The sequence below is a fragment of the Ornithorhynchus anatinus genome, chromosome X5 (assembly GCF_004115215.2).
Source record: "Ornithorhynchus anatinus isolate Pmale09 chromosome X5, mOrnAna1.pri.v4, whole genome shotgun sequence".
Lineage (NCBI taxonomy): Eukaryota > Metazoa > Chordata > Mammalia > Monotremata > Ornithorhynchidae > Ornithorhynchus > Ornithorhynchus anatinus.
This window is the reverse complement of record NC_041753.1, coordinates 23,434,628-23,449,187: the sequence shown is the minus strand read 5'-3', so window position 1 is coordinate 23,449,187 and position 14,560 is coordinate 23,434,628. Positions and strand designations below refer to the sequence as shown.

Below are 14,560 nucleotides of genomic sequence, written 5' to 3'. Positions count from 1 at the left end.
AAGACTGTGAGCCCCTTAGGGGACAGGGACTGTGTCCAACCCAATTAACTTGGATCCACACCAGAGCTCAGGACTGTGCCTGGCATAGTAAGCGATCAGCTTTGTTTCTACCTCAGTGCCTAGTACAGTGCCTGGCTCAGAACAAATGCTTAACAAACACCAGTGTAAACTAAAAAGAAAAAGGAAAAGGTCAGAGAACAGGTGAAAGTGACTGCAAGGCCCAGCTTCTGGCTTCTCAGCAGAGGAGGCTTCTCAGCAGAGGAAAGCCCTGCCTCTCTGAAGCCTGCAGTTGGCTCCTCACTAAACACCAGATTCAATCAAATGCCCTTAGGCATATCGCTTCCTGAGATCCCAGGTGAGCTGGACCTATTGCCTCCAAGGGAAGATCTAAATGTTGACACCCTCCCACCCCACCGGGGTCTGGGAGAGCTGTCTTCTAAGAGCAGAAGACAATGGGACTGTAACTGGTCCAGAGGAAGCTGGAAGTAATACTTAACCAGTAGCAGATTAGAAAGGCTGGGGGAAATGCCTGTGGCTGCTGCTGCTCCCTGGAAGTAATACTCACCAGTAGCAGATTAGAAAGGCTGGGGGAGATGCCTGTGGCTGCTGCTGCTGCTCACCCTTCTGGGAAAGAAGGGCCAACCAAATCCACCAGGGCCCAGGGGACCATCCGAGGGGATGCCTGCACTGCTCTCAGCCCCTACTTGGCTGCTCGCTGGACTGAGAGGGGAAGGATGGGAGGAGCACAGCCTGGGTGGAAGACCTTTTGGCTGGGGAATGCCCGGACCGGGCCAGGCCCTTAAGGCCCTGAACAATGGGACTGATCATACCGCGGGAGGATATTCTCAAGAATATCCTCAAGACCCCTAGGCTGAGGGCTTCCATAGTGGCAGAGATCTCATTGCCCCTGGGTTGAGGTCTTAGAAGCAGGATCCTTTGCACTTGATGCGTCTCTGTATGTTCAGAAATCCTTTCTTTCTGTGATACTGAATATCGCAGTTTATTATCAATAAGAATAATATTAATAGTAATAATGGTATTTGTTAAGCACTCACCATGTGCCAGCCACTGCACTAAGCACTGTGTGCCAAGCCCTGCCTCCCATCGTGTTTCTGGGCTCCTTTCTTAAAGAACAGCGAAGAGAGGGGAGAGGATGGCGGAGACATCTTCTGGAAGCAGTGTGACCTAGTGGAAAACACATGGGCCTGGGGATCTGAGACTCTGAGTTCTAATCCCAGCTCTTCCACTAGCCTGGTTTGTGACCATATCACTTCACTTCTCTGAGCCCCATTTGCCTCATCTGTAAAATGGTTGTCCATTAATAATAATAATAATAATAATAATGATAATAGCAATTGTTACTTATGTTTTTTATTATTGTTATTCGTTAAGTCCTTACAATGGGGCTCACTGTCTAAGGGAGGAGGATGAGAACAGACACTTAAACCTTCTTTTACAGATGAGGTAACTGAGGCACAGAGAAGTTAACTGAATTGCCCAGGTCACACAGCAGGAAAGTGTCAGAGTTGGAAAGAGAAGCCAGATCTTCAGACTCCCAAACCAATACTCTTTCCAGTAGACCATGCTCTTTCCATACTGTTGGAGAGACTGTGCGATGTATCCCTCTTTCAGTCGGTCAATAAATCAATACCATTTATTGTGCTCTTACTGTGTGAATACCACTGTTCTAAGCACTAGGGAGAGTACAGTAGAGTTGGTGAATATCATCCCTGTCCTCAGGAACTTACAGTCTAGTGAGGGAGGGAGAAATTAAAACTCATGACAGATAAGGGAAGGGGCAGAGTACAAGTATATGAACCTTATGGTACGGGCCTGATGGTGGCAACTATCTACTGTGTCCTGTATTTCCCTGTTGGTGCCAATGGAAGCATCATCACTGATAATAGCTGTGGTATTTGTTAAGTTCCCACTATATGCCAAGCACTGTACTAAGCACTGGGGTATATACAAAATAATCAGGTCACACACTTTCTCTGTCCCTCATTGGGCTCACAGCCTAAGAAGTAAGGGGAATAGGTAATGAACCTCCATTGTACAGAGATATAAAGTGACTTAAGCTCATTCTGGGTGGGAATGTGTCTGTTCATTGCTATACTGAACTCTCCCAAGTGCTTTGTACAGTGCTCGGCACACAGTAAGTGCTCAACAAATATGACGGAATCAAATGAATGAAATATATGCAATTTTCAATGACCTTTCTCTCTTTTGCTCCCTCTCTCTCCCTTTTTCTTTCTCTTCTCTTCACCTCTTTATCTCTCATCCCTCACAGGTGGCAAGACTGGAGGTCTCCTCTGATATTCGGGAAAATGGATGCCACCGAGATCTCTTTTGCGATGTTGTTTCTTTTACAGATCAGCACTGGAGTCTCAGTGAATGGATTCCTTCTCCTTTTCTATGCTCACTTGGTCTCTGTCAGCCCCAAATTCAGTTCCTCTGATGTGATCCTCACCCAGCTGGCCTTGGCCAACACCATAGTTCTGCTCACCCTCGGAATCCCAGAGACCATTTCTGCCTGGGGATGGAAAAATTTCCTAGACGATGCAGGATGTAAGATCCTCAATTATTGGTATCGTGTGGCCCGGGGCCTGGCCATCTGCACCACCTGCCTCCTGAGTGTCTTCCAAGCCATCACCATCAGTCCCGGCACCTCCCGCTGGGCAGGAGTCAAAGCCAGATTACCCAGGTGCATCATCCCCTGCTGCCTCCTCTCCTGGTTCCTCAATCTGCTCATAGAGTTTGATACCCTGATGAACATGACAGGTCCTCAGAACAGCAACAGTGTTCAAATCATGTTGGATCTCAAATACTGCACAAAAGTCAGTTATAGTGCAGAAATCAACATGGTAATCGCAGTCATCTTCTCTGTCCGAGATCTGTTCTTTGTGGGGCTCATGAGTGTGACCAGCAGCTACATGGTCTTCGTCCTGCGCAGACACCACCGGCAGGTCCAGCACCTTCATCGGCCAGACCGCCCCCCCGGGGCGATGCCCGAGGTCAGAGCAGCCAAGAGGGTCATTGCATTGGTGACTCTCTATGTCCTCCTCTATGGACGACAGTCCATCATGCTGAGTATCATAATACATATGAAAGAAAAGCCTTATCTGCTGCTGAGAAGTCATGAAGTGCTGTCATTCACCTTCTCTTTCATTAGTCCGTTCTTGCTGATTCACAGTGACAGGAGAATAAAGACATTCTGGAAAAAGGAGTCATCTGTTACCCACACAGATCCTTCATAGGGTTCCAGGGAAGGCCCTGCCCTCACCCAGAATCCTTTGGATGAGCAGAAGTTCCACTCGGGGCAGCTCTGAACCAGAGTTGAGGACTCCGTCAACAAGGGCCATTGATGCTGACATAGAAGAGCCCACAGTGCTTCCCTGAGCATCTCAGGAGCCTTTCCCTTTGCCCAGTTCCAGCCAGCCTAGAATTTCCCATCATCTGCCTGGAAGAGGCCCGTTCTGGGGCTGATGGACCATGAAGGTGGCTGCTGCCTGCTTCTCTCAGCTACTGCAGCCAATGGTCCAGGCCCAACCAGGAGTCTCACAAGTCCCATGTTGTCAGTTAATCAATTGATCAACAATATTTATTGAGCACTTACTCTGCACAGAGAACTGTACTTAATGCTTGGAAATGTACAATACAACAGAGTCGATTGCTGTGATCCCTGCCCGCAAGGATCTAAAGTCGACAGGGAGAGACAGATATTAAAATAGATTAAAGAGATAGGGAAAATAGGGGAGCATAAGAATATTTACATAATCATTCAATTGATCCTGGTATTTACTGAGTGTTTACTTCCAAGTGTTTAGTACAGTGCTCTGCCCATAGTAAGCACTCAGAAAATATCACTGATGATAGGATGATTGATGAAGGCACTTACAATCTAGAGGAGAGATAGACTTTAAAATAAACTATGGCTATGTGCATAAGAGAAGCAGCGTGGCTCAGTGGAAGAAGTCCAGGCTTGGGAGTCAGAGGTCATGGGTTCTAATCCCAGCGCTGCCAGTTGTCAGATGTGTGACTTTGGACAAGTCACTTCACTTCTCTGTCCCTCAGTTACCTCATCTGTAAAGTGGGGATTATGACTGTGAGCCCCACGTGGGACAACCTGATGACCCTGTTTCCCCCCAGCGCTTAGAATAGTGCTTGGCACATAGTAAGCACTTAATAAATGCCATTATTATTATAATTATTATTATTATTAGCATCATAATTTTGGAGGGGCTGAGGGCAGAGTGCATATCAAGTGCTTAGAGGGTACAGATCCAAGTGCATAAGTGATGCAGAAGTAAGCAAGAGATGGTGAAATGAGGGCTTAGTTGGGGAGGGCTTCTTGGAAATGTTATTCTAATAAGGCTTTGAAGATGGGGAGAGTGGCAGTCTGTTTATAGGAAGACAGAGGAAGTTCCAGACCAGGTGGAAGATGTGAACAAGGGGTAGGAGGAGTGGTAGATGCGATTGAGAGGGCTACAGACCATTGACAGGCTTCAAACTAGTGCATGGTTTAAGGAAGCAAAAAAACAACTAGAGAAAAAGGGACAACAAAAGAAAAACCAAAGGCACTAGGATTGATCATTGCCCAGGAAGCTGAGGTAATAACCATTCAGAACTCCTTGCCACCTGTATCTCCCCACTCCAGTCCCTACTTCACTCAGCTGCTTGGGTCATTTTTAAAGCCCTTTGGAAAAGCAGTTTGTTTTTTTCCAGACACAGGAATAGGTTAGATAAGAGAATGACAGCTAATTCCCATGCTGGTTGGGAGAATTAAGTGGCTCCAGTAACTGGGTAGTGACAGAGAATAACCAATGACCCTGTGATGTTTGGGAAAAATCTGAATCATTTGCAAGGCAAAAATGGCTTTTCTGATACTTCATCCATCTTTTCCATCTCTTCATGTAGAAATGTAATCAGTTGATCAATGGTGTTCATTGAGCACCTATTAGGTATTGGGCACTTTTGAAAATCTAAGAGAGAATACCATAGAAAAAAGTAGCCCGTTGCTTGTCCTCAAGGACTTTAAGGTTTAATTATTTACAAAGTGAGAGGAGGAGAAAAGCAAGGCAAGAGGAGGAAGCAGGACAAACATATCAGGATGAAACAGCTGAACTAACAACTGAATGTACAGAAACACCTATCAGTCAACCAGTCAATATTTATTCAGCACTTACTATGTACAGAACACTCTACTAAGTGCTTGGGAGAGTACAACAGAGACATATCACTGGCAGGCAAATCCACAGAATTGTATTATAGTAATTGGCACAACATTTAGGATTACTGATTGAATTTGAAACTTTTTCCATCTTTCTATTAGCATTTCCTCAAGAGCACAGTTTACCTCAATGGGCCCAGTTTTTATTCATAACCTTTATCTTCTTCTGATGAGATTACAGTTGAAGAAGTGGAAGAGGAGCTAATCCTGCTGCTGTTTGGCTCCTGTTAAGAATGATTTTATATTAAATCTACCCCTGGAAAGATTAGATGGAGGCTGTCCTAAGAGGACACATTCATTCAATCATATTTATTGAGTGCTTACTGTGTGCAGAGCACTGTATTAAATACTTGGAAAGTACAATTCGGCAGCAGAGACAAACCTACCCAACCATGGGCTCACAGTCTAGAAGGGGGAGACAGACAACAAAAAAACCCAAAACATTTAGACAGGCATCAATACCATCAAAATAGATAAATAGAATCATAGCTATATACACACCATTGATAAAATAGAGTAATAAATGTGTAAAAATATGCACAAGCGCTGTGGGGAGGGGAAGGGGGTAGAGGAGAGGGAGGAAGTAGGGGCAATGGGAAGGGGAGGAGGAGCAAAGGGAAAGGGAAGGTTCAGTCTGGGAAGGCCTCCTGGAGGAGGTGAAGCCTCAGTAGGGCTTTGAAGAGGGGAAGACTGTTCACTCTACCTCGTGCTCAGAATATTCAGAATACTAATTAGTGTCTTCATTGATCCTGGCTCTACTTTCCTGACTTTTATGATACTTTATAAGTGTGCTTTCCATGTGCCAGGCATTGTAGTAAGCACCGGGGTAGATACAAGATAATCAGCCTGGACACAGACCCTGCCCCACATAAAGCTCAAAGTCTAAGTTGGAGGGAGGAGGACTGAATGCCCATTTTACTGAGGTAACTGAGGCACAAAGAAGTTTAATAACTTGCTCAAGTTCTCACAGCAGACAAGTGGTAGAGCTGGGATTAGAACCGAGGACCTCTGATTCCCAGGACCATGTTCTTTCCAATAGATCATACTGACTCATGCTGTTATTGAGAATGGGTCCATATCAAATTCCCTCCCAGGAAGATTAGATGGAGGATGATAAAGAGAATGCATGATCGTTCCACTTGGTGCTCAGAATAGTATTGTCTTCACTGAGGTAATGGAGTTTATACCCTTTAACCATTTGATATTCACCCTACCCTCAGGTTCACAGCACTTATGTAAATATCCATAATTCATTTTAATGTATGTCTCCCCCACTAGACTGTAAGCTCTTTGTGGACATGTCTACTAACTCTGTTGTACTGTATTCTCCTAAGTGCTTAGTACATTCCTCTGCACTGAGTGCTCAATAAAAGCCATTGATTGATTGATTTGAGTCCAAAAACAAACCATGAGATTAGGGGAAACGTTTCATTCCAGATGTGGAGTCAGAGAGAGGAGAACCAAGTCTCTCAGGTTCGCTACCCTAGTTTCCAACAGTCACCGTACTCTTGCAAAGAGAGTGTGGTCTTCTGGGGTAGCATGTTCCCATAAAGTTCTACTTCCTTCTGACAGGATGCCTCATAGTGGGCCTCTGGAAAAGAAATGGGCAAAGAGCTGATCTGTTGTTCACCACTGAGATCCAGGGGTGTAGAGGAACTTCTCACATTGCCAAGGAAACACTGAGGCCTGGGAACTCGGGGATCATTTTTGATTAGCACCCAGGGGCAGAGGGCTGGGTAAAAAGCACTCAGATTAGTCATAGCATCCATCATCCTGAAGTTTTTATCTTCAACCAGTGTTGATGTCAGGATAATGATGCAGTTGGTACAGTAAAAGGTAACGAAGCAGGTGACCAGGAGCAGGATAGTGTGGGTGGCTTGGGTCTCGGGGGAGGATTTGGGGGAGAGGCTGGTGCTGTGGATGTGTTGAACTTGTTTTTGGTGTCGGTAGAGCACAAACACCATGTAACCACTGGCCCAGCTCATGAGGAACACAAAGAAAACATCCCTGAGAGTTATCACACTTACGAATGCTACATTAGTCAAATATTTCTTCGAGAACATATCAGAACAGTACTTCATATTTAAACGATTAACTGTACTAGTGACATTGTAGATGGGTACTGTTGCAGTTAGTATATTCATGTACATTGAGAGGTGGAGGATCCAAAAGAAAATTAAGGAAGGAATGACGTAGCCAGTGGCCTTGGGTTTGAGCCAGGCCCAGCAGGAGGTGCTGGGACTGATGGTGATGGCCTGGAATACGCTCAGGAGACACGTAATACAGATGGACAAGCCTCGTGTCACTCTCCTGAAGTAGCTTAGGATATGACACCCAACATCTTCTAATTTATTCTCTAAGCCGGTGGCAAAAATCACTGTGGGGGCTCCCTGAGTGAGCAGTGTCACTGTGTTGGCCACGGTCAGGTGGGTGAGGATCAGGTCAGTGGGCTTCCTGTGATGGGGCTGGGAAATGAAAATTCCAAAGTACACCATGAGTAACGCTGCATTTCCCAGTAGCCCCATCCCAGTCTGCATGAAAGAAACTATTACAACGAGCAACTCTTCCAAGCGCATCATCTCATTTCCTGCAGCATCGGAAGAGGACCGAGCACCCTAAGGAGAAGCAAGAAAGGACCTGTCATTCACATGATGGCAGTTGGGAAACAATGAAACCAGGTTCAGACATTCTCTGTCCACCCTTCCACAAAATTTCCTAGGATCCCACTCCCTTTGGTTGAAGGTCTAACTAGAATGATTTCTGCAGTTATTGAGGTCATAGGTGATGTCTCAGTACTTTCCCTAGCGCTGAGTACAGTGTTTTGCACACAGTAAGCACTCAATTAATACCACTGATTAATTGATTGATTGATCCAGTCATCTTTTCCCAGACCACAAGTGGTCCCTGGTTAATTATCTTATATGTGCCTTCTGTATCTGAAGAAACTCCCCTCTTTGAGGGAAAGACAAGGACTTTTGGGGCTGTTTTCATTCCCCAGCCTCATCACAGGAAGCTCACTGACCTGATCCTTACCCACCTGACCATGGCCAACACAGTGACACTGCTCACTCAGAGAGCCCCCACAGTGACTTGAAAAGGCCTGAAGACATAGTATTTATGTGGGTCTCTTTGTGATCTTGAGACCTCCAGGGAATGATACCATTGGTGTCACTGACAGAGTAGTTGCCTGCTTCTCCTACTTCTTTTCGCTCTTTCTCAGTTTTCTTCATAGCTTCCAGTTCTGTCACTTATCCACTAGCTGTGAGTATACCACAAAGCTCTGTTCTGGGCCCTCTGTTCTTTTTCTTCTCTCATTTTCTTGGGGAGATCATCTGCTCACATTGATTCAGCCTCCTCCTCTGTGTGGATCACTCCCTAATCTACCTCTCTCTTGCTATTGATTTTACATTGCCTAGTCTCCAGGAAATTTCCAGGAAACCAATTTTTCCTCCTAACTTTCCCATCTTTGTTGACACCATCACCATCCTTCCTGTCCACAAGCATATGACCTCAACATTATCCTTGACAGTTCACTGGCTTCCAGCTCTCACATTCAATGAACTGTTAAATTTTACTCAAAAAGCCACCATCCTCATTCAAGCAGTTATATAACATAGTTCAACTATTATAACTGTCTCTTCAAAGGTTTTCTTTACCCCAACATCTCCTCTCTTCAGCCTATATCTATATATATCTCTATATATATATATTTATTTACTGCCTAGCTCATCTTACCAAAATATTGCTTGGGCCACAAATCAATCAGTCATATTCACTAACCACTAGAGAAGGAGAGGTCAGAAAGGCAGGAGGAGAACCAGGGGAATAAAATGTCAGCCAAATCAAGATCAGCTCATGACCCAAGGAAACCTGATGGCTCCCACTGTGAATGGCAGCAGACAAATCAAGGAGTATTACGTTAGGGCAGAAAACCAGTGGATTTGGCTATGAGGTCAGTGATGACTTTGGAAAGTGTGCCTCAGTGGGATGGCATGGGTGGAAACATGATTGTAGTAGGTCAAGAAGAAAGATGGTGGAGCAGAAGAGAAGGTGTATGGATAGGAATTGGAGCAGGGAGTAGGGCATTAGCTAGAGGGAACTGTGGGATTCAGAAAAGGCTTTTCAATAGAGGAGAGACTTGTAGGACGAGATAAAGAATCAAAGTTTGAAGACAGAAGTAAAGGAAAAAAGAGTTGGTGCATTTATCTTTAGGAGGGGAGAGGGGAGAGGGGAAGAGGTAAGGGATCTAAGAAAAGGAAAAGGCAGTCCAGAGTGGAGCCACAGTCAATCAATCAAAGGTATTCACTGAGTGCTTACTGTGTGTAGAGCTTTGTGGGAGAGTTGGTAGCCACAGAATGGGTCGACACATTCCCTGCCCTTAAGAAGCAGCCCCATTAGGTATTATCAAATTATTCAACTAGTATTTTGATCATTGGATGGTTACAAGCAGAGTTATGATTCAAGAGGAAAGTCAGAACTGTAAGTGCAACAGATTGAGAATCGAATTCAAGGACAGAGAGGATTTTGCATTGAGATAATGACAAAAAAATGAAATGAAAATTGTGGAAAGGCAAACATTCTTAGAATTTGCCTCCATTAAAAAAGGGAAGAAGCACAATAGCCTAGAAGAAAGAGCATGGACCCAAGATTCAGAGGACTTGGGTTCTAATCCTAGATCTGCCACTTGCCTACTGTGTGACCTCGGACAAGTCAGTTGTCAGCTATTTGCCTCAGTTTCCACAAATTTAAACTGGGGATTCAATTCCTGTTCTCCCTCCTACTTAGATTGCAAGGTCCATGTGGGACAGGGACTGTGCCTGACCTGATTAACTTTCATCTACCCCAGGACCAAGAACAGTGCTTGACACACAGTAAACACAACAAATACTATGAAAAGGGTAAAGTTATGAATGTATCTGACATACCCTTCTACTTAAGAACTAACTTTTCCTTTCTTCGGCCTATCAATAATTCATTTTTGTGTTTTTCTTCTCCACAAGAACAAAACTCCTCATATTCCCAGCTAAATCCTGTCCTCCCCTTGTCTTTTCCATCAATGCAGACAACACCACTATCCTCCCCATCTCACAAGCCTGTAACCCTGGTATTATTCTCAACTCATGACTCAGATTCATTCCACATATTCAATCTATTACCAAATTCTGCCTATTCTACTCTGACAACATCACTAAAATCCTCCCTTTCCTCTCCACCCAAACTGCTACTATGCTACTGATCCAAGCCCTTATCATATCACTTATTGACTACAGCATCTGACTCCTCGATGGCCTCCCCCTTCCTTTCTCTCCCCACTTCAGGCCTTACTTCACTCTGCTGCACAGGTCATTTTTCTAATAAAAAATTCAGTTCACATCTCCCCATTCCTCAAAAACCTCCAATAGTTGCCCATCCACCTCCATATCAAACAGAAACGCCTTAGCATTGGCTTTTTAAACCAATCAATCTGCTCACCCTGGCCTAACCTACCTCACTGATTCCCTGCTACAACCCAGCCAGCACACTTCACTTCTTCAGTACCATCCTACTCACTGTACCTCAGTCTTGTCTGTCTCACCAATGACCCCTTGCAGAACTGAGAGCAGGGGAGGACCCAGCTGCTCTGAGATTCCATTAAGAAACTTCCCCATTACATCAGCCCATTTCTCAGTCCTGGATTTCTTAGCCTCAACTACATCTTCTGCTGTTTCTACATCCTCTCCCCCCATCAGCGTGGACACATAAGCAGACACTCACCTGGGCTTGTCTCTACTTCTGCCTCTCTGGGAGTCAGTGGACACAGCCTTTCTGTGGATGTGGACGGTCCTGGCCGGGGCAGCAGTTATAGGGACAAGACAGGTTCAGCTCATCTCCCTCTAGCACAGCAATTACCGTGTCACTTGCCACTGCCATAACACTCTCCGCTGGGGGAGTCTGAGACAACTGAATGGAAATTCCAAACTTCTCTCCAAACTGCCAAACCTTCCACAATTTGAATTAGTGATACAATAAATGAATGGAGTAATTAACAAATCGCTGAGTCCAAAGTTCTGGGTGCCCAGAGCTGGAGTTTGTCTCTGTCTTTGTGCTATAGTTCCAGAAGTAAATAGAAACAGCTCATTCAGCTCTGTGTTTCCAGGAAAATGGTCATATTAGCAATAGCATGTGACTCATGTGTGCCTTGCCCTGGTATAGCTGCTCAGAAGGAAATGAACAGATGAATTAGATATTCCTGAGGAGCCAGATCTGGAGACATTATGGAGACAGATGGGTTTTGCAGTGGACAGGCCAGATCTCTTTGAGGTTGAAATCCAGCATCTAAATTACTGGAGTGGATGTTCCTGTAAGATGTGCATCATAACTTTTCTCTTTGTCAGGAAATTGTTTATAGAAGACAGCAGGGTTCCCTAGTGGAAAGAGCACAATCAGAACACCTGGAATGTAATTATGTGTCTGCCTGCTTTGTGCCATTTAGAAAGTCATGCAACTTCTCTGTGCTTCAGTTACTCCATTTGTAAAATGGAGATTAATATTTGCTCTCTCCTCTCCCTTAGGCTGGGAGGCCAGGTGAAAGGGACTGGGCCCGAACTGAATTTATTGTACCTGTCCCAGGACATAGCATAGATTCAAATACCAAAATTATTATTATTATTATTAGTGTTAGTAGTAGTAGTATTATTACACATACTCTCTTGGAGAACTCATTTACTATCATGGCTTCAACTACCATCTCTTTGTGGATGACTCCCAAATCTACATCTCCAGCCTTGATCTCTCTCCTTCCCTCTCTGCAGTCTCACATTTCCCCCTGATTTCAATACATCTCTACTTGGATGTCCCATCATCACCTCCAACTTAACATGTCCAAAAGAGAACTCCTTATTTTCCCACTCAAACCCTGTCCTCCCACAACCCATCACTGTAGGCAGCACTGCCATCCTTCCTGTCTCACAAACCCCAAAGGCATTATCTTTGACTAATCTCTCTCATTCAACTCAAATATCAACCTATCAGTAAATCCTCAGTTCAATCTTCACAACATGGCTAAAATCTTCCCTTTTCTCTCCTTCTAAACTGCTATGATGTTAATCCAAATATTTATCTTATCCCACTTCAGTGATTGCTACCAGCCTCCTTGCTGATCTCCCCACTCCCTGTCTTTCCCCACTTCAGTCCATATTTCACTCTGCTGCCCAGATCATTTTTCTACAAAAACATTCAGTCCCTGTTTCTCCACTCTTCAAGAACCTCCAGCAGTTGCCCATCTACCTCCACATCAAAACCCCTTTCCACTGGCTTTAAAGCACTCAATCACCTTGCCCCCTCCTACCTCACCTGGCTGTCGGACTACAACCCAGCCCTCACACTTCATTCTTCTAATGCCAACCTACTTACTGTACCTCAATCTCAACTATCTTGCCAATGGACCTTTTGCCCACATTCTGCCTTTGGCCTAGGATGCCCTCCCTCTTCATATCTAACAGAAAATTACTCTTCCCATCTTCAAAGCCTTATTGAAGGCACATCTCCTCCAAGGGGCTTTCTTTAACCAAGCCCTCATTTCCTTTTTTCCCCACTTCCCTCTGTTTTGCCCTAATTTGCTCCCTTTTTTCTCCCTTCATCCTCAGCCCCACAGCACTTAGGCACATATCCATAATTTATTCATTTATATTAGTGTCTGTCTCCTCCTTTGTACTGTAAGCTCACTGTGGGAAGGGAATGTGTCTTATAATGTTTTATTGTACTCTCCCAAGCGCTTAGTACAGAGCTTGGCACACGGTAAGTGCTCAATAAATTTAATTGATTATTATCATTTTTGTTACGAGCAGGCAGTCATGGAGGAAGACCAGGGAAAGAGGGGAGGAAGCTACAGAACATTTGTGAATCCACAGGATCCAAATTGCTGTCTGATTTAGTGGAATAACGTCAGGGAAAGAGCACTATTCACTGGCCTTTGCCTAGGTGATATCACTGGAGGTTGAGGCACTAGTAGTTCAGAAACAGGGCCTGAGGGCAAGGATGAGGATTTGGGATAAATGTCTCTGCCATTTGCCTGCTGTGTGAACTTGGGCAAATCTCGTCACTTCTCTGCTCGTCCGTTTCCTCATCTGCAAAATGGGGATTCAATATATTTTCTCCCTCCTACTTAGATTGGGAGCTCCATATGGGACAGAGACTGTGCCTAAACTGATTATCTTGTATCTACCCCAGGGCTTAGAACAGTGCTTGACACATAGGTGCTTAACAAATACCACTGCAACTCTGATGGAGAAGCTATGGGGATCTGGCCTAGGAAAGTCCAGGTGAAGAAGTCCCATATACAGCGGCCCCAAGGAATACTAACACCCAAATCCTATACGATCTTAAATACTGTTCTATAACTGCTGTCAGTGTACAAACTTCTCTGATAAATGTAGCTGTGTACTGTATCTGGGACCTGCTTTTTGTGGGGCTCATGTGTCTGTCCAGTGGCTACATGGTGTTTGTCCTGCAAAGACACCACAGGATGGTCAAGCACCTTCACGGGCCCGGCCGCTCTCCTGGGGTGATGACTGAGGTCAGAGCAGCCAAGAGATTCATTGCCTTGATGACTCTCTATGTCCTCCTCTGTGGGAGACAGGTAATCATGGTGAAGGTCCTATTAAACACGAAAGGAAAGTTTTCTCTGTTGGTGAACTGTCACATGGTTTGGTCATTCATTTTTTCCATTTTTAGTCCAATCCTGATTATTCATGGGGATAGGAGAATGAGAAAACTCAAAAACTCACCTTCCCGAAGGGTGCAGTCCTCCCAGACATTTAGGGAGGCTCTACAGCTGCATCTCAGAGGAGCAGCCAGGCCTAATAGAATGAGCACAGGCCCAAAAGTCAGAAGACTTGGGTTCAAATCCCAGCTCTGCCACCTGCCTGCTGTGTGACCTTGGGCAAGTCACTTAAATTTCACCATTTTCTCATCTGTAAAATAGAGATTAAATATGTTTTATCTCTTTCCCTTAGACTGTGAGCCCCATGTGGGACAGTGACTATGTCCAATGTGATTTTCTCATAACTTTCCCAGTGCACAGTGTAGTGTTTGACACGTGCTAAATGTGATTATGCACATTCAGTTCGCTCCTCTAACACCAACCTACTCTGAACCTCGATATCAACTATCTTGCTGATGACTCCTTGTCCAAGGTCTGCCTCTGGCCTAGCACTCCCTTCCCCTTCATACCTGATAGACCATCACTTATATATTTATATTAGTATATGTCTCCCCCCTAGACTGTAAGCTCATTACGGGCAGTGAATTCGTCTGCTAATTCTGCTGTATTGTTCTCCCAGGAACTTAGTA

At 44.8% G+C, this 14,560-nt stretch overlaps 2 protein-coding genes and 2 pseudogenes across 2 annotated transcripts; 3 read left to right on the top strand and 1 right to left on the bottom strand.

Moving 5' to 3' along the window:
* Positions 1-2,327: 2,327 nt before the first annotated feature.
* Positions 2,328-3,257, top strand: ORNANAV1R3141 (vomeronasal 1 receptor ornAnaV1R3141). Its single transcript, NM_001253533.1, has one exon. It carries the CDS (start codon positions 2,328-2,330, stop codon positions 3,255-3,257), a length of 930 nt encoding a protein of 309 aa, NP_001240462.1.
* Positions 3,258-6,708: 3,451 nt separating this feature from the next.
* Positions 6,709-7,806, bottom strand: LOC114807876 (vomeronasal type-1 receptor 4-like). Its single transcript, XM_029054635.1, has one exon. The coding sequence runs from the start codon at positions 7,804-7,806 to the stop codon at positions 6,709-6,711; it is 1,098 nt and encodes a 365-aa protein (XP_028910468.1).
* ORNANAV1R-PS3501 (vomeronasal 1 receptor ornAnaV1R-ps3501 pseudogene) lies at positions 8,178-8,372 on the top strand (annotated as a pseudogene).
* ORNANAV1R-PS3502 (vomeronasal 1 receptor ornAnaV1R-ps3502 pseudogene) lies at positions 13,551-14,021 on the top strand (annotated as a pseudogene).